General features: G+C 47.7%; 2 protein-coding genes across 3 annotated transcripts in view; one reads left to right on the top strand and one right to left on the bottom strand.

Moving 5' to 3' along the window:
- Window positions 1-3,027, bottom strand: part of MYBBP1A (MYB binding protein 1a) — a 60,993-nt gene extending 57,966 nt beyond the window's left edge. The window contains exons 1-5 of the mRNA XM_068910450.1: window positions 2,844-3,027; window positions 2,673-2,768; window positions 2,351-2,434; window positions 1,888-1,962; window positions 1,083-1,190 (exon numbers count right to left, since the gene is read on the bottom strand). Coding sequence (XP_068766551.1) covers window positions 1,083-1,190; window positions 1,888-1,962; window positions 2,351-2,434; window positions 2,673-2,768; window positions 2,844-3,014 — 534 coding nt within the window. The 5' untranslated portion in view covers window positions 3,015-3,027. The remainder of the gene's footprint in view (window positions 1-1,082; window positions 1,191-1,887; window positions 1,963-2,350; window positions 2,435-2,672; window positions 2,769-2,843) is intronic.
- Window positions 3,028-6,449: 3,422 nt separating this feature from the next.
- EIF4H (eukaryotic translation initiation factor 4H) lies at window positions 6,450-18,467 on the top strand. 2 transcript variants are annotated; one of them, XM_068909421.1, is made up of 7 exons: window positions 6,450-6,660; window positions 12,133-12,314; window positions 13,332-13,396; window positions 13,500-13,599; window positions 14,261-14,326; window positions 16,270-16,428; window positions 16,554-18,467. In XM_068909421.1, the coding sequence occupies exons 1-7, from the start codon at window positions 6,602-6,604 to the stop codon at window positions 16,688-16,690; spliced, it is 768 nt and encodes a 255-aa protein (XP_068765522.1). In that variant the 5' UTR covers window positions 6,450-6,601; the 3' UTR covers window positions 16,691-18,467. The 2 variants fall into 2 exon arrangements, with proteins under 2 accessions (XP_068765522.1, XP_068765523.1); XM_068909422.1 differs by lacking the exon at window positions 14,261-14,326 and having other exon boundaries at window positions 6,505-6,660.
- Window positions 18,468-18,486: the final 19 nt, after the last annotated feature.

The following is an 18,486-nucleotide window of genomic DNA, read 5'->3' as shown; positions in this document are numbered from 1 at the left end:
AAACCAGAAAGTAGATGAGAGAGCATGCAAGAAACATCTGACAGCGTTTTACTAGCTCGCTCTGCGGTACATTCATAAAATGCCCTACAGTGCAGATATTTTAAAAACCTGTGCTGTTTTGGAAATTTTAGAAATTCTTTTCAAGATGACGCAACCAAAAATTATTTAAATAGAGAATTAGTATCCAGTATTGCCATACGGGCCCCAGGTGTTTAACCATGCGGAGAAGGACAACTTGTTGTCATTAAATAGCAGTTCTGTCCACTGACTCCAGCTGCAATTGCTCTGTTGCAGTCTGACTGCTCCTGGCAGTACTGTCATGAAGCACGTGGGAGGACAAAACACCCTTCTATTAGCTTTCAATTGCATTACTTAAAAAAAGAGCTACCTATTTCAATGGGATTTACTGGTAAACAACTGCATTCAATGTTTTCGAGGAAACTGGACCTAATGTTTTCATCAATAACATAGAAAAAGTATAAAAATTGCTTTCATTTGTATTTATTAACAGATAAGACTCAAAATATATTAAAACTTAACATCAAGATTAGATGACCAGGAATATTTCCATATAAAGCATTACTTAATTGTGATTTAATGCTGTTAGTCTTCATGACTACCAATAATATCCATGCAAACCAAGAAAATAAACAAATACTTTCTCTTTTTACTACCTGTACAGACCTCCTGTACCCCCTGTTCGTACACCCCTTCCACTCCCAACCACCCAAAATTCAGCCTTGGGCGCAAGTAACGAATTAGAAACTGGGTGCCCAAACGAGCAGCTTTCTTGTCCAGAGTTTTCAGCACATTTGTCTCCAAGAGAGCAGAGGGTCTAATGCGCCACCCAAACAAGTCAACTGGGAAAACTAAGAATAACGGTTTGTCCATGATGAAAGCAGACTCAGCTAAACTAGAGCATCTTTTGCAGAATAAAGGCATCTGCCCACAGATAAATACAGAAAATAGCTGCTGCACTCTTCCATAACCCCTCCTCTTACTTTCAACTATGAACAAACCAATGAAAAAGCAGTCCCCTAAACAAAGTCCTACTTCCCACCCAACACACACTGTGTCTATACCTCAGAAAGGATGTCAACAAGAGTTTTTCCAGGGAGATCTCTGAGGTGTGCTTGGTGATGTGCCAACTGTTGGAGAAGCTGGATGCTCTCCAGCAGAGCTTTCTGGTCCTGGGAAATCAAAAAATAGAGAATATATATCTAAGGGTAAGCTGAAGGCTCAGGTAATAATACACTCTGAGACCCACATGTCTACTTACAATAAGAAGCCTACACTATCACTTCTTGATATACAACTCAGTTCTTCCCAATACGGTGTTTTCTGACCGCATGTGACAAAAGATCCCTCCCTTCCAGGCGAGGTAGGGACTATCTGACACAGTTCTTACATTTCTGGTAATCAGTTAATCCATCCACCTAGTCTCCCCAAGCTTTTCTATTTTCTAGAAAACAGATTTTCTATTATTTCACCCATGCAAGTTTTCTTAACCATCCTTTTCCTTCTTTTCTTCCCATCTTTGACTTCCAGCTGATAATACCACAGTTTTCTACTAAGAAGCTTGAGTTGTTGGTGACCAACTGTTAACTTCTGGATTCATATGACCCCTTTTACATGAGCATCAAAGCATCTCACAACTGATTCTTGCCACACTCTTCCAAGTAACACCCCTGCTATGAATCAGGAACAGACATTTAAAAGGCACAAAAAGCCTATGGAAAAGGCAAAAAGAAGTGAACTGGACTTGATGCTCCAAAGTCCCATCTCATGCAGTAGCCAATGGGCCAGCCTTTCTCTCTAGATCCTCTCTGCATTTCAAGACAACTCCAGAACCATTACTGACAAATACCATAACCATACTAACGTTACCTTAACAAGCCGGCCTGATTGAAACAGAGCCATAACTCCAAAAAAGTTTCCAAAAGCAGCATTTCTCACAAGTTTCTGGAAAAAGGAAAAAAATTAAGAGTAGCAATCCCCCCCACTGCTGGGTTCGATCTCACATTCACCTACAGTTCCTACTACTAGGACAAACTGGCTGGAAGATCTGGTCTTGAATGTCCTTCCATATGAAGATAACACAACCAAGAACACCCCCCTGCGCGATGTTTAAGAACCAGTGTCTTAAGACAGTCAGGCAAATCTCAGCTAAGACAGGGCTAGATGACAGTGTCATCAACCTCCAGTTTTTACAAATATTTCAAGTCCTGTTACAGTCGTTTGTCTTAGGAAGAACTCCAAAAGCTACAGTATCCCGAGGTCAAACCTTCAAAGAGCAGAGAACAGTTAATCTAACCTAGTTGTTGGCCGATGCTGCTATGAGCCCACTCACCTTTTTCACTTTTCCCAGATTGTGTTTTTCTTTTATCTGTTCCAGCACACCGCACACCGGAATCTCCTCAAAAGCCTGCAAAACCTGGGGAGACGGGCGAGACAGCACAGTTTGCAGTCCTTACGTCCTGCGACGCTTTACGCGGTTCAGCCAAAGCCGAGCCGACCAGAACACGAGATGCGCTGCTTTACGAGGCCAGAATAGAGCGCACCCACATCAGGAAAACGCGTGTCACGGTAAGAACTGGTCAGACATAAAGACACTGTTTAAGAAGCCCTAACAGGACTTTCGGGCGCGCTCCCGAGCTCGCGGAAACACTGACCTGCGCCAGGGCCAGGCTGAAGCCCGGCCGCGCCGCCTCGCGGGTGGCCCCCAGTCCCTCCACCAGGCGCTTGAGGGTGTACTTCAGCTCGTCGTCCTGCAAGACAGAGCCAGGCTCGCCCTCCGCCTCTCCCAGCGGCGCCCCCGCTCCCGGCCCCGGCCCCGGCCTCACCTTCCTGCCGTCCCGCAGGTGCCGCAGGAGGCTCTCGGTGGCGGCCAGCCGCACCTCCTGCTCGGGCTTGGCGATGTCCCAGAAGAGGTCGAGGAAGGCGCGGCCCTGCCGCAGCACGCCGCGGGCGTCGGCGCCCGCCACGCCACCGCCGCGGGGCTCCCGCTCCGCCATGCCGCCGCCGCCGCCGCCGCCGCCGCGGGGCTCCCGCTCCGCCATGCCGCCGCCGCCGCCGCCGCGGGGCTCCCGCTCCGCCATGCCGCCGCCGCCGCGCACGTGGGGCCGTCGCCGCCGCTGCCGGCCCGCCCCTTCCGGGGCAGCGTCGCTGCGCCTGGCCGGGCCTGTTCACCGCGGCCTCCTCGGCTGCTCAGCACCACAGCCTTCCCTCAGCGCCGTCCTCCGTGCAGGACCACGCTCTCCTCAGCTCCATCCTCCCCTCAGCTCCACACTCTCCTCAGCGCCATCCTCCCCTCAGCTCCACGCTCTCCTCAGCTCCACACTCTCAGCTCCATCCTCCCCTCAGCTCCACACTCTCCTCAGCTCCATCCTCCCCTCAGCACCATCCTCCCTTCAGCACCATCCTCCCCTCAGCTCCACACTCTCCTCAGCGCCATCCTCCCCTCAGCGCCATCCTCCCCTCAGCTCCATCCTCCCCTCAGCTCCACACTCTCCTCAGCACCATCCTCCCTTCAGCACCATCCTCCCCTCAGCACCATCCTCCCCTCAGCACCATTCTCGCCTCAGCTCCACACTCTCCTCAGCTCCACCCTCCCCTCAGCTCCACACTCTCCTCAGCTCCATCCTCCCCTCAGCGCCATCCTCCCCTCAGCTCCACGCTCTCCTCAGCTCCATCCTCCCCTCAGCGCCATCCTCCCCTCAGCTCCACGCTCCCCTCAGCTCCACACTCCCCTCAGCTCCACACTCTCCTCAGCGCCATCCTCCCCTCAGCTCCACACTCTCTTCAGCTCCATCCTCCCCTCAGCACCATCCTCCCCTCAGCTCCACACTCTCCTCAGCTCCGTCCTCCCCTCAGCTCCACGCTCTCCTCAGAGCCATCCTCCCCTCAGCACCATCCTCCCCTCAGCTCCACGCTCTCCTCAGCGCCATCCTCCCCTCAGCTCCATGCTCCCCTCAGCGCCATCCTCCCCTCAGCTCCACGCTCCCCTCAGCTCCACGCTCTCCTCAGCTCCATCCTCCCCTCAGCTCCATCCTCCCCTCAGCTCCACGCTCTCCTCAGCTCCACGCTCTCCTCAGCTCCATCCTCCCCTCAGCTCCACGCTCTCCTCAGCTCCATCCTCCCCTCAGCTCCACGCTCTCCTCAGCTCCATCCTCCCCTCAGCTCCACACTCTCCTCAGCGCCATCCTCCCCTCAGCTCCACACTCTCCTCAGCGCCATCCTCCCCTCAGCGCCATCCTCCCCTCAGCTCCATGCTCCCCTCAGCTCCACGCTCTCCTCAGCTCCACGCTCTCCTCAGCTCCACGCTCTCCTCAGCTCCATCCTCCCCTCAGCTCCACACTCTCTTCAGCTCCATCCTCCCCTCAGCACCATCCTCCCCTCAGCTCCACACTCTCCTCAGCTCCGTCCTCCCCTCAGCTCCACGCTCTCCTCAGAGCCATCCTCCCCTCAGCACCATCCTCTCCTCAGCTCCATGCTCCCCTCAGCGCCATCCTCCCCTCAGCTCCACGCTCTCCTCAGCTCCACGCTCTCCTCAGCTCCATCCTCCCCTCAGCTCCACGCTCTCCTCAGCACCATCCTCCCCTCAGCTCCATGCTCCCCTCAGCGCCATCCTCCCCTCAGCTCCACGCTCTCCTCAGCTCCACGCTCTCCTCAGCTCCACGCTCTCCTCAGCTCCACGCTCTCCTCAGCTCCATCCTCCCCTCAGCTCCACGCTCTCCTCAGCGCCATCCTCCCCTCAGCTCCACGCTCTCCTCAGCTCCATCCTCCCCTCAGCTCCACACTCTCCTCAGCGCCATCCTCCCCTCAGCTCCACACTCTCCTCAGCGCCATCCTCCCCTCAGCTCCACACTCCCCTCAGCTCCACACTCTCCTCAGTGCCATCCTCCCCTCAGCTCCACACTCTCTTCAGCTCCATCCTCCCCTCAGCACCATCCTCCCCTCAGCTCCACACTCTCCTCAGCTCCGTCCTCCCCTCAGCTCCACGCTCTCCTCAGAGCCATCCTCCCCTCAGCACCATCCTCCTGGCAGGACAGGCACCCGCAGGCCTCCTTCACCCTGCCCCATCCAACACGCTCCCCCCACCCTGCTCCACCTGCCCTGCGTCCTGCCCTCCGTAGTAGCCGCTCGGCAGGACTGTTTCAGCCCCGTCCCTGTGGGGAAAAGCAGGGTTGTGCGGGGAAGAGGCTTAAAACCCCAGCGCTACTGTAAAATCGTCCCTCCTTCCTCTCGGGCCGCTGCACAGGACGAAGGCCGGTGGTGGCATCGGCACGTGTCTTGAGCTGAACCTCCACCGTCGATGTCCCCCCTCGCTCAGGCGGGACGAGCGGTGGCTCCCAGCCCCGGGGGCGCTGAGGCTGCACCCCCTGCGATGGGCTCCCATCATTTTTTAGAATTAGTCTTGTTTAAAAGAGAGCACCGAAAGAGCAACTGGTGGTGTCAAGGCGCAGATGACAGGAGCGGGACCTCGCTGTCGGCGCACAGGGCCACGCAGGCTGCAGTCCCGCCCGCGGTCCTGCGCTCTGGCTGCGTGTGCTGGGCCGCTTTAAAACACCGGCGGGCTGGATGCGGGCACTGAGCAAGCTGTTATCTTCGGCTCTTTCCAAGTGCGGTGGCCTAGCAGCGGGGCCGGGCACCTGCCCTATTGGCACAGTTGGTCACCACAGAAAAATCAGTACGTCTTATGGTTTTATTGTAAAACATGAAGTAACGGCCGAGGGGAAAAAAAAATCAGTTAATGCAAAGGATGTATTTTTATGGGCACTAAGAAACTTCTGGCTACGCCTGTTATCTTTCCTGCCCAACAAAAAAAAAAAAAGAAAAGAAAATGGAGCGATTCTCCAGACGCCACGCAGAAGCTGCGCAGAGCCGGCTACCAAGCCTGACGTTTGCTGCCTTCCCTTTCAAAATCTCCATCTCCGGCCAGCAGCGAGCGCCGGCAGAATAAACACAACGCTCGGAGCACGAAAACTGCTCTGTCTCTGATCGTATCGTAAGTGACAGCAAGTCCCTTTTGGGGACACAAAAGAGGCCGGTGACTGGAAGACTAAGAAAGTGAAGCTACGCTTTAGAGCCGCAGGTCCGGGCGCGCCTTGCACGGCAGCACACCCCGCTCCTCCGGCCTGCGTGGTGCAGCGCCGCAGCCCGGGCGGGCCCAGCGCAGGCCCCGAGGCCGCAGCCCCGGGGGCCGCTGACACCCCGGCCCGGGCCGCTCTCCCCGCGCCGGAGCCTCCCTTCCCGCCGAGCCACCCTCCGCGGCGGCTCAGCCCCGCGCCGCCGCCGCCGCCCGGCACAAGGGCGGCCGGGCCGGGCCGGGCTGCGCTGGCGCCGCCTGGGCCCTGTGACGCCGCCGCAGCGCGGCGGGGCCGGTAGCGGTAGCGGCGGCGGCGGCGGGGCGCGGCCCCCTGCGCGCCCGGGCGCGGAGACTTTCCGACAGGCAGCAGGGCGGGCAGCCCCGGCAGGGCGGGGAGCTGGAGACAGGCACCGCGACGGACAGCCCCGGCCCGCGCTCCGCCGTATATAAGCGGCGCGGGGTCCTGCGGGCCCGGTCCTGTCACGCTCGCACGGGGAGGAGGCTGAGGTGGCGATGGCGGATTTTGATCCTTACGACGATCGGGCCTACAGCAGCTTCGGCGGCGGCCGGGGGTGAGCGCGGCGCCGCGGGCAGCGCTGGGGCCCCGGCGGGCGGGGCGGCGCTGGGGGCCCCGCGAGGAGCCGGGGAGGAGGCGGGAGTGGCGCTCGGCTCCCCCCCAGCCGGGCGAGGAGGGGGCGCGGCCGGGCCGGGCCCAGCCTGCCCCTTCCCCTGGGGGAGATGGCGGGGGGGCGCCGCCGCCAGGAGCCGCCCGGGCCCGGCTTCCTCCCCGCCGCCTTCGCTTCCCCCCCCCTCCCCGGGGGGTGGGGTGAGCCCGGCGGGGCGCATTTCCCTGCGGCCTTGGAGGCCCCGCTTTGTGAGGCGAGGAGGCGGCTGCCGTGCCCCGGGAAGGGGTAGGGCCGTCTCCTCGCTCCGGCGGGCGAGTGCCGCAAGGTTTAGGGCCTGGCGGCTGGGGAGCGCCGGGAAGAGGCGGGAGGATGGGTGTCGCTGTGTTCCCGCCGGTCGAGAGGCGCACGGAGGGGGGATTTAGGGAGGTGCTGGGACGGAGCCAAGGTGGGCAGAGCCGTGAGGAGCCCCTGCAGGGACAGACCGGGAGAGGGGAGGAGGGAGCTTCCCGCGAAGGGCGGCAGGGTGGCCAGAGCCCCCGCTTCTGGTGGGCCGAGCTCCGCACGGCGAGGTGCCCGGCGGCGGGGGGAGCTGCTGCGGCCCCGGGCCGGCCGCATTGTGATGCCTGCGGCGGGGAGGAAATGGGAGGGTTCTGCGGTACCTCCGATCAGGGAGAGCTGTGAGCTGCGCTCCTGCCTTAGCCGGGGCCCCGGGTGTTGACTCCAAGGCTCTGGCCCTTTAAAGTGGGGTCTGGATCATCTCTCCTTCTTAGCTGGAGAGTGCACATGGTGGGGGGAGGGGGGGGATGAAGGGGTTGAGTCTGCAGAGAAACCCTTTGGGGTGGCCTGCTAGATGCACCTTTGGGAAAGTTTGGAACTGAGCTGTTAAGGGCTCCTCCCTGTGAACTCCTGTCACTTACAGGGTTTTTTTAAAGGCTACAGAAACAATAAGCAGCAATTACTAAATTTGCTTGAAGTCAGGTTAGGAAGATGCAAGTAGCAGTTGAGTTTATTTGGAGATTGCTGTACAAGTGTCTGTCTATACTTTCCCAAGTGTGGAGTAAACTTATCTTTCCAAACAAATCTTAACAAGTGTGCTGTTTTATAATCTAGTCTTCCAAGATACATATCTGGATCAACAGAGTTCTTGTCCTTTCCTGAAGTTAGAGGAATACATCAGTTTCATTTTTGAGACTAGCTAGGCAAAAGGGAGGAGCTATTACTGTGATCATAACAGGAATAGTTTTTTTCATATTTAGAAACACTGACAAGTTTTGTAAATTTAATTCTTTTTTTTTTTTTTAATGCTCAAATATCCTTTGTGTAGAGATCCCAGAATAAACAGATAATATAGCCATTTATAGTTCTAGTATTTCTTGTATTCTGTAACGACCTTGAAACCAGCCTGAAGTGGCACTTATGTAATAAATCTGGATGCTACTGTACAGTCTCTACTAGACAATGTAGGCACGGTCCATGGAGTTATAAAATTAAAGTTAAAATGTTTAACTTTCGTATTCAGATTTTAATAGAGTACTTAAACCTGCTCTCAGGCAGGACTTGGATGCTTGTTTTGGTGGACTAAAGGTGTCCTGCTGATTAGTAAATGCCTCTGCAGATGAAGAGTACACGCTCTGCATTAGCTGTGGTTTGAGCCTCAGATGCTACTGACATTAAAATAGGATGCAACTTCTACTTGCATCTAAACTATTGCTCTCGCTAGTCACTAGCAACAAGTTCATGATGTCAGACCTTAACAAGCTGTGGCCTGACGATACTGGAAATTTTGCTGTCTCTGAGATGTCCGGTAATGTGTTAATAGTATCATGCATTTGCTCTTCATGATATGCAAAAACTGCTTTACTCCGGATGGAAGCTGTGCTGCTGATGTTAATAACAAAGGCTTAATATAAGAGATGCTGGTGTTTTGAAGCCCAGAATTTGATACCAAAATCCATATGTAGGAAGACTGTAGCCTTGCTCAGACTCTCTGAACATCTGTCGAGCTTCTCAGAGTTGAAGGCAGTTATGAGCATCTGTCAACCCTGATTTGCTGGCAGGCTCTTTAGTGTTAGGTATGGTTTTAAGTGCTGAGCTTAACAATGCTGGCCACCTTACTCAAAGGTTGAGCATCATCTGCTGAAGTATTGCATAAGCAAGTGAAAAGAGAGCCAGTCTATCTTTTTGGCATGTTGGATCTTTTGTCTTACCTGTTTAGTGTTAATAAATGTCTCCTAATTTTGTAGGCTCTGGTAAGCTTTTCTTGAGAAGACTTGTGATGCTATTGTACAGATGTGGTGGATTGTGTGAATAAACTAGGTACATATTTAGAGTTATGGTCTGGAGACTCTTGACAGATCTTGTGTCTTGCCGAGCCTTAGGGCATCTGTCATGAAATGCTAACATTGGAATCTGATTAGGTTGTTGTCTCTGTAATACAGAAAAAGATAAATACTGAACTATTGCTTTGGTTGGTCCTTAGTTGAAAGGCCTTTAAATACCAGCTTTCCAAAAGATGCTTTGTTTTGAGCCTTTGACAGGTGTTGGCTTCTGGAGAGAATAACCTGAACTTTCTAAAACAGTAGCTTCAAAATGATGATTTGATTGTTATTTCTTCCCCACTAGAGATGTTTGCTTCTGCTCTTGCTAGGAGCAAGTTTTCTTATTTAGCTTTCCTCTTCAGTTTTCCGAAAAAGAAATCAGTGTTCCATCTTTAAGATTCCCATGTTAGGATGACATAATTATTACCTAATTGTCTGAGCTAAAGTCATACTGAGTGGAGATATCAAATGTTCGTTTAACACTTTGGTGTGTCAGGAATTGACCTGGTTCGCTTAGTTCAGAAATGTTCTTCGTTATAGTTGACTTTTGTCCTATTGTTACAAATGTGTCATCTTTCCATCTCATTATTTGGTTATTGAAATCAGAAGTCAGTCTTAAATTTTTGGGCCCATTGTGTTTTAAAAAAGTACAGAAACGTAGAAGCAGTATCTTTTAAGTACTGCAGGTATACTTAGATTTTATGGGAAATTTAGTTTGAAACCTAGTTAAGGACCATTGCTGCTATACAGATGAAGACCAAAATACTTAATGTATACATTCAATAACTGGTGTCTTAGTGGATCAAATTAAAACAGAGTACTTTTCCTGACTTAATATCAATAAATATCAATAAGAATTGCGTAATAGGGCATTGATCTCTTCCCTCCCACCCCCCAAAATCCTTATATGCTGCAGTAGAAACAAAGTTTTACAGTGGAACAAAATTAAATTGCTTTGGGGATTGTTGATTGTGAACTTGAGGGTGTGGTTTCAGAAGCAGTTTGAATTGATCCAAGCAGAGGCTGCTGTTGAAAGCTGTAGTTCCTGCCCTGGCTGCCCTGGCTTTCATTTCCCTTCTCTTTTGGCACAGGTGCCTTTGTAGCTAGCCAGATCACCTCACTGATCTGGCTGAGAATTCATCTTTAGGGTGAGTTTTCAGATGAATCAGCTCACTGACTGAAATGACTGACAGGCCAAGGAACATGGCAAGAACACACAGAAGGAGGGAACATTTGCTTTAAGCTCTGCCTAAGTGATTCTGGTGTTCCTTATAGAATACAAAAATTAATATTTTTACTGCAAATTAAATGTGTAGTATTTTTAGAGTTCAAAAATCTGCAGGTGAGAATTAGATGTGAAGTCATGGAACTGACTTTACATGCTACAAAACTTTTTAGAAGGGTAGCTCAGCTTTCTTGGAGTTCCCTCTTCTCTTTAGTTATAAGAGTGCTGTAAGTTTTAATCCAGCACCCAAACAGTGGTAGCTTTTGTTCTTGATTATGTTTCTGACTCTGGATTACTTGTAAATGAGACAAAGGTAGTTAAAGGATATTGTTAAAAATGCTAAAATGTGAACCTAGGTGGATACTAATATTAAACATCCTGTGTAGGTTGTGATTCAAGTATATGTAGCAGCATGCTCTTTTGATGTCAAATGACTCCTAGACAGAGCTGCTACCATGAATAGGCATTAATGGCAGGCTTATCTAGAAAGTGTTAACAGGAATTTTGAATAAGTGTTCTTATCTGATTCATGGGCAATAACAGAATACTTATTCTGGGGTGCAAAGCAAAGATGGACAACAATTGCATTGCTTGCAGTAGGCACAGAGGTGCCCAGCATAAAATAAAACAATACAATTATGGGCCTGGCCTTTGGCCAAACAAACTTAAAGAAATCTAATTAGTCCATGTTACACTAGCTAATCCTGGTACACCTTGTGTTCCCCTCTTATATGTGCAGTGAGCCTCTGGGGAAGGGTGCAGACATGAGCAAAACCCGGTAGAAGTAAAGAATTAAAGAAGAGAACATGAGCAAAGTAGCATACAAAGCATCTCTGAAAAAAGTTGAACACTACTGACGCAAGGGAAAGGCTATTGGAACCAGTAGCAGTGGCATCTTCTAGTCTAGAGAACTCTGGCAAAGCTGTTACAACTTAAGGTTGACTTGTGCCTACAATAAAAAAATCTTTTTTTTGTAAAGGTGATCAAAGTTAGCTAGCTTTAAAGGCTTAGGCTCTACAGGAAACGAACGTTTCTGTGGATGTGTTGTGTTAGTACAGTAAAGAACTCTGCTGGTACAGTCTGGCTTCTCGGCAAACCAATGCTGATAGCCTTAACTGAAACTAGAGAAGAGGTGGGAAAGGGCAACCTAATCTTCCTCTGTCTGTAACTCACAAGCCACAAAGGAGAAATTAAGCTTCCAAATATCACTGAAATTCTTGGTTACTCTAGAGTAGAGTAATAAATCAAATAAGCTTGTTACTGTGTGTCCAGTTAAAGCATTGCCAGCCCAGGTATGCTTTAGGTATCTTGACAGCTTGTTCTTGCAGTAACTTTTCAGAGCTAGGAGATGATTCTGTTAAGCTGAACACTGCTGAAATAATGTACATGGTTGTGGAGTATTTCTTGATAATATACTATTTAGTTAAAAGCATTGTATCCTGTTTAATTTCAGAATAAGATGAAGAGCCTGTGTCATTCAAATATTTCTTTACTGGTGTGGGTTATTCTTATGCTTGTCTGGGATGTATTTTGGGGGAAGGAATGGATGGGGACAGTGCAGATAACTTTATGTTGTGGTCTTTTCAATGGATTGTGATATGAGAAGGAAGTTAAGTTAATTCATCATTTCATTACTGAGTTCACCTGTAATGCACTTAAAGATACCGATTATTTGTTTTCCCCCTGAAGTACTGATCAGGTAATACCAGAAAGGAGTTGGCTGGTACTGGGGGTGGCAGGTGCAGGATGGAAAAGCTAACTATATTTGTGGAAAGCACTTCCAGAAAGTCAAACAGCATCTGAACTGTGCCATATATTATATTACTAGCTGTATTGGGAATCAAGTGCCAGAGACTAACTGTGCTTTTTCAACAGGTCTCGTGGTGGTGGCCTTGGCTCCCGCAAACAGAAAGAGCTGCCAACAGAACCCCCTTTCACAGCATATGTGGGAAATCTACCCTTCAACACTGTTCAAGGAGACATAGATGCTATCTTCAAGGATCTCAGTGTAAGAAGTGTACGACTAGTCAGAGACAAGGAAACAGACAAATTTAAAGGTGAGTATTCAGAACTGTTGTAGATATAGATGGCTAAATACAGGAAAGCATGTATTTCTAAATTGTTTTAATGATGAATTTCAGTCTCTGCTCTAAAGACCAGTTAGCTTGTTAGTGTGGGGTTTTCTTCCGTGTTGCCTTAGCTTGTTTTTCAAGTCAGGCAAGCTTGTTTTTCGCTAACAAACATCTCATTTGTGAGAGATTCATTGTTACCTTTATCTTAAGGTATAAACTAACACAAGTGAGAAGAGTCAATATTTGCCTTGCCATAAGAGGGCTTTCTCAAATCTTGTTTGTCTTGTATGGATTATAACAAACCTGAAGTGCCTGACCCACTTAAGTTCCATGATACCAAAGTCTTGAGTACCTCCACAGTTGTCTTTAGCTCACAAGAGTCCCATTGATCCCCCTCTATCTCTTGGTGGGGAGGGAGGAAAAGCAATTAGGCTGTTCAGGCAATAGCATGACAGGAAGCAAATAACGTTTGAGATAGGTTGCAGCCTTCTCCATTGGAGCTGTGGCCTTGGGAAGAGGACTATATTATTTCTAAGTTATTTCTTTAGAGAGGAAAAGGCTTAACTTGAGTGACAGAGGGTCTCAAAAAGAAATAGCAAATTCACAAATGATGTGAGATGCAAAATCAGACTGCTGTTCAAGCAGATGCTTCAACTTCTTGTGTAAACATGCTAGCAAGCAAACATCAGTATCCAACCAAATAGCTGATAAAAGGCATTGATCGAAGCTAATCTGTAATGAGAACCTGTGGTAAAGGAACCTAACTGGAGTTTTTGCATTTGTATAGTGTTCATGTGAAGAGCTATATTGCAGGATTTGTCCCAGCTGTTAATAGGCATAGGTAATAAATTTGTCCTTAATGTGTGGTTCCTGAGTGGTGTACATCTTGCACTACCTTAGCTCGTGGCTGAAAGAAGGGAGACTATTAGGTATATAGAAAGAGAAACTTCTTATAAATGGCTCTTAAATTGCTGGTATTAACTTGTGAGGCTCTTCTTACAGGATTTTGTTACGTAGAGTTTGATGAGGTGGAATCACTCAAGGAAGCTCTTACGTATGATGGTGCAGTAAGTATACTTCCAATTAATATGTGAAACAAAGATGAGCGCAAGTCTCAGATTCCTTGGATGCTCATCTAGCAAATTCTGAAAAGATTCTCTTATTTGACAGCTTTTGGGTGACCGATCACTCCGAGTGGACATAGCAGAAGGCAGAAAACAGGACAAAGGTGGTTTTGGCTTCAGAAAAGGTGGTGGGCCTGATGACAGAGGTGACTTTTTTTCCCTAAATATTTTGTTGAAATATAACATTTGGTTATCACTTCTGGTGCTAACTAATGCTAAGACAAGGCACGCAAGTAAATCTCCCATGAAGAGTATATGGAAGTAGAAATTGTATATTCCTTTCTAACCTAGCTGTTGCTGCTCCTGAGATGTCTGGAATAGATGCGCTTTTTGTCCAAAAGCTGAATATGTTGTCACTCCTAGCCCCGGAAGTGAGACCAATACCCCTAGTAATGTACAGTGTCTTGCAGAGGACAATCATAAGCCCAGCAGTCTGATCTACTATTTTATTGTTGTGTAAGAAAGTAAGTTAAGTAAATACAATCATACAAATCGTTACCTTGGGATATCTCATGTTCCAGTGTAAAAAATAGGCTTTGCCATAGTCATAAAGCCTACTTGAACTAGACTCAAGTGCATATCTAAATGTCTCTAATGTATATTAAAGACGTTTTTCTGACCGTACATTCTTGGTTAACTTAATCTCACCTTTTGTTCCTATCCAATGGAACTAGGTAATACTGAAACTGAAGGATTTTCCAGCAGCATGACTTTGGCTATTAAAGGATTGAAACTTTGGTTTGGTATCCCCTTGATCAGTCTTTCCCACAGCGTCAGACCTGAACACAATTGTGGCTTTTTTCCTAGGAATGGGAGGAGGTTCCCGAGAATCCAGAGGAGGTGGATGGGATTCCAGAGATGACTTCAATTCTGGTATCAGTATTAACACTTATACAGATAGGCAGCCTAAAAAGCACAGAAATGTTCTCATTTTCGTGTCAGCTACATTTGTCCCCATTTGCTGTTTGATCTACTGTATGCCAGCTTTAGACTTCCTTCAGTTGCAGTGGCATCCTTCCCAGGGAAACGTCCGTTGCTTTATAACAGAAGAAAGTCTTGACTGTAAATTTTACGACACAATCTGAAATGGTAGAATACCTTCTCAGACGTAGCTTATGGTGCCTAGATTTAAGAACTACATTTCTCAGACATAAGGCAAAGTGCACCTCTCAATAGTAGCAGAAGCAGACAAATCATGGAGTAAAACTGATACCAGTGCTGTATTCTCTTGAAGCAAAGGCTTTCACCTCCTTCAGAAGGAAATGTAACATCCTTATGTGTCCATTAAATAACTGACTCCTTCAAGGACACGTTAGGGTTCTAAAGTGCTTTTAGTGCGAAATGTTCCTGAAGGCTCTAGCTCTGTTATGGCAGTAAACAACAGCTTGCTGAGTAAAAGCTGCTGTTGGAGCTGCCATATTTGTTTTGACTTCTGGTTGTCAGAACAGTTCCCTAGTTATTAGACTCCAGGGTGACACCAACACAGTTGTTTGTCCTCTGAAATAATGGGTTTGGTCCATTTTCTGATGGGGAGATATTGGCAAGTGCTAACTCTGCAATGTCTGTCTCTGCATGAATGGAGTGGACGAAGTAAAAGGAGCAGATAATGAAGCATACCATCTCCTTTAGCATGACACTTGAGGCATGGTGCTGGGGAAAAAGCTTGCTACAGTGCTGTGCTTACTTGCCTTCATAGCTAAGCATTCTGCTGCCTTGGTCTTGCACATTTTTTGTCAGCATCTTTAAACACAGACATTTCAGCTAGTTAGATGCTGGATGAGTCACCTGTGCACTGGAATTTTAATTGTTTAAGTCTTACTTAGCTGCTACAGAAGCTTCTCTTCTCAGGTTGTACTGCCTTGCTCTGGATCAGGTCTTTAAAGATTGCCCTTCTGGTATGGAAGGAAGGAATGGTTCTACAACTCTGCCAAATATACTGAAGTGCAGGGGAAAAAATCTCAGATGAGAAGACAACTTTCTCTTTCAGGAAACTTCTGAAAAACTGAATATATTACCTTTTGGTTTCCTGCTAGCCTGAAACATCTTCCTCCTGTTGAATGCAGATGGCAGAGGGAGCTATGCTAAGATAGCCATTGGTACAGGGAATGAAACTCTGGTCAGTGACAGTTCTTGATGTTTTCCTTCCTTTTTGATACGTACACTGAAGAAGTGCGGTCAACTTCAAATATGAAGTCCGAATTGTTTTTTCCTAACTTGCTAATCTAGTAAATGTCTGCTTAGTGTAGTAAAACATCTGAGGATTCACTTTTTCAAAGGTCATTGACATCTTGTCATGGTATAACTGGAAAGCCCTGGGGTTGTGGTCTGTTTTAAAGGCTCTTGTGTAGTTTTTAAGGATTGTATCTGTTTTACCTTTCCCTAGCTCTTTTCTCACTTGCTCTGCTCCTGTAAATTTTTAGTTAAGGCTGTAGCCAGTGTGATCAAACTGCTTCTACTGTAGTCTGAACTCACCTAGTGGTGGTAACAGTCTGAGGTTGAAGCTGAAGTTCATATTTAACCTCATTTGGTGACCCACTCTCAAAGGCTGAATATGACCTAAACCTCTAGATGGATAAAGCAGGCTCTGAACTTTGGGGTAGCATACTTGGTTTCAAATGGAATCTGTATGACTTCCAGAATGTGAGAGAGATCTGTGAAGCAATCTGTCTGCAGACAAAGGCTCTTGGTAAAGTCTCAGTGCAACATCTTGGACTGACAGCAGTGACATGCAAGGCTTTCCAGTCATCCAGATAAAAAAATCTAGATTGAAAGCATTACAAAATGTGTTCTTTAAGTTCACCGTTTTCCTTCTTCAGGATTCAAAGATGATGACTTCTTGGGAGGTCGGGGTAGAGGAACTCGTCCTGGAGACCGGCGACCACCTGGTGCCTCAATGGGAACTGGTGGCACCGGTCGCTTCAGAGATGGGCCTCCCCTTCGTGGTTCTTCCATGGACTTCAGAGAGCCAACAGAAGGTAAATCGGAATACCTTCTGTAATTCATTCTTCCCTCCTTTAGGAAGGAAACTCCTGTTCTCTTCCTCAGGTTAAAGCAACCATCCATGATAGACAAATCTTAACCTTGATCTTTTTTCTTTCAGAGGAAAGAGCACAGCGACCCCGACTTCAGCTCAAACCTCGAACAGTTGCTACTCCCCTCAATCAAGTAGCCAACCCCAACTCTGCTATCTTTGGTGGAGCCAAGCCCCGAGAGGAAGTAGTAAAAGAGCACGACTGAGCTTGGGGTTGAGAGGGAATGGGGAGGCGGGAGAAAAAGCAAGACAGTACAGAGTGACTAGCTCTGCTGGAATGTCAACCCTGCAGTTTACCATTCCTGCCATCTGGCATTTGTCCTCTTTGAAACCGAAAACACAGAGCTTGTGAATGCATGTCAGCTGTTAACAAGTGGTTTTTAGTACGTTCTTGGCTTTGCTGTATCTAGTGCCTGCTTTGTGCTGAGTTTCCCTCTTCTGTTTCCTTCTAAGCAGCACAATTGCCAGTAGATAAGGCAGTGTAGCTGCTTCCACCAGTGTGGAGGTCTCTGGACAAAGGTGCTGCTTCACTTTCTCCTTTCTGGGTTTCTTTTACTTTAGAAGCACAGGTTAGACTTAGTTATTACCCTGTATTGTTTCCTTTTACTTCCTCAGTGCTCCTCTTCTGGCCTGCATGTCTTGTTCTGTATTGCTGTGGCTCTGAAGAGGAAAGCTGGAGAGTCCAGACAAGTTGAACAGTTAGAGTAATTTACAGCTCTAACCATGTAGTGAGATACCATTTATGACAATTGATGACAGAATTACTGTATACAGCAGAGCCTTTTGTAAACCTAAGGGAGATAACTGCCCTTTCACAGAGGTCACTGTGAACTTCCAACTTAATAGATACAAATAAAATTAGCTGAGAAGAAGCCTGGTGAATAGGTGGAGTCTCTATGGATAAAGCATCTGCCAGTAGACTTTTGCTGCTGGCTGGCTATTGACTTAAATGGTATGATACTACACTTCTGAGCTCAAGGTTAGTGCTGCAAAAATGTGCCTATTTGAGCACACTGCTCGCAGGCTCTTTCTGCTTACATTTCTTTGGGTTTTACATGTTTGGTAAATTTTTAAATGAAGTTTCTACAAATAAAATTGACTTTTTTATTTTTGTTTAAGGAGTGTATACTTTGCCATGCAGTATGTAATTGCTATTAGCCCCTGTATTTCTTTAACCAGTGATGTACAGTTTTAAGACCTCTGCTTTCAGAATACCTTGAAAATGGGCAGACAAGAATTCATTATGCTATAGATTCTGCTCATATAGAAGTTTGGGTAAAAAGCATCTCTAGTTGCCACATCTGTCTGAACTTAATGTTTCTTGCCAGTGTTCCTGGGAGTGTGTGTGTGTGTGTATGGGAGGGAGGGGAAGGGGAGGCTGGAGCACAGGGAGAGAGTATTCATGTTTAAAAACAAAACCTGGATCTATAATACTGTAGATAGGTCTGATGCATGAGAAGAACTCTTGGGCCCCTAATGCTAGTGCTGACAGCCTTCAGATAAAACAGCCAACACACCAGAGTACTTGCAAGAAGAGTTTGGAAGCATGGCTGCTTCGCTGCGAGCCTCACTGCTAGTAGTGAATTTCTTCCTTAAAGTTACCTTTGTCACATCAGAGTCCCAGCAATTTACAGAACTACTCTTTCCTTCTTTTTGCCTGTCACTTAATCTGCTTCTGAGATAAGAACCATTTGTCTAACACTAATACTTAATTTAAGACAGACATGCATTTGTGTGGTTGTATTCCAAACCAATGATTTGACCTAGTTACATCTTCAATGTGGAAAAGATTTTAAGAACAAAATTCCCATACGAAAACTCACCTCTAGTCAAGACAGTTGACTTTTAAATGTTAAAAAAAAAAAGGAAAAAGGAAAAAATTCCAAACACTTAACACATTCTGCTTCATAACAAAATAAATTTATGGATATGGTATTTTGTGAATGATCTTTTAAATAAAAGAAAACATTAAGTAATATTTAACATTGGTCTTTATTTGAGT

The sequence above is a fragment of the Struthio camelus genome, chromosome 16 (genome assembly GCF_040807025.1).
Source record: "Struthio camelus isolate bStrCam1 chromosome 16, bStrCam1.hap1, whole genome shotgun sequence".
In the NCBI taxonomy this organism is placed as follows: domain Eukaryota; kingdom Metazoa; phylum Chordata; class Aves; order Struthioniformes; family Struthionidae; genus Struthio; species Struthio camelus.
The sequence above is the reverse complement of the archived record's forward strand: the minus strand, read 5'-3'. Positions and strand labels throughout refer to the sequence as shown.

Coding starts and splice junctions, on each gene's coding strand:
- EIF4H (XM_068909421.1), top strand. CDS start 6,602: ATGGCGGATTTTGATCCTTACGACGATCGGGCCTACAGCAGCTTCGGC. Junction 6,661..12,132: donor AGCTTCGGCGGCGGCCGGGG/GTGAGCGCGGCG, acceptor CTTTTTCAACAG/GTCTCGTGGTGGTGGCCTTG. Junction 13,397..13,499: donor CTCTTACGTATGATGGTGCA/GTAAGTATACTT, acceptor CTTATTTGACAG/CTTTTGGGTGACCGATCACT.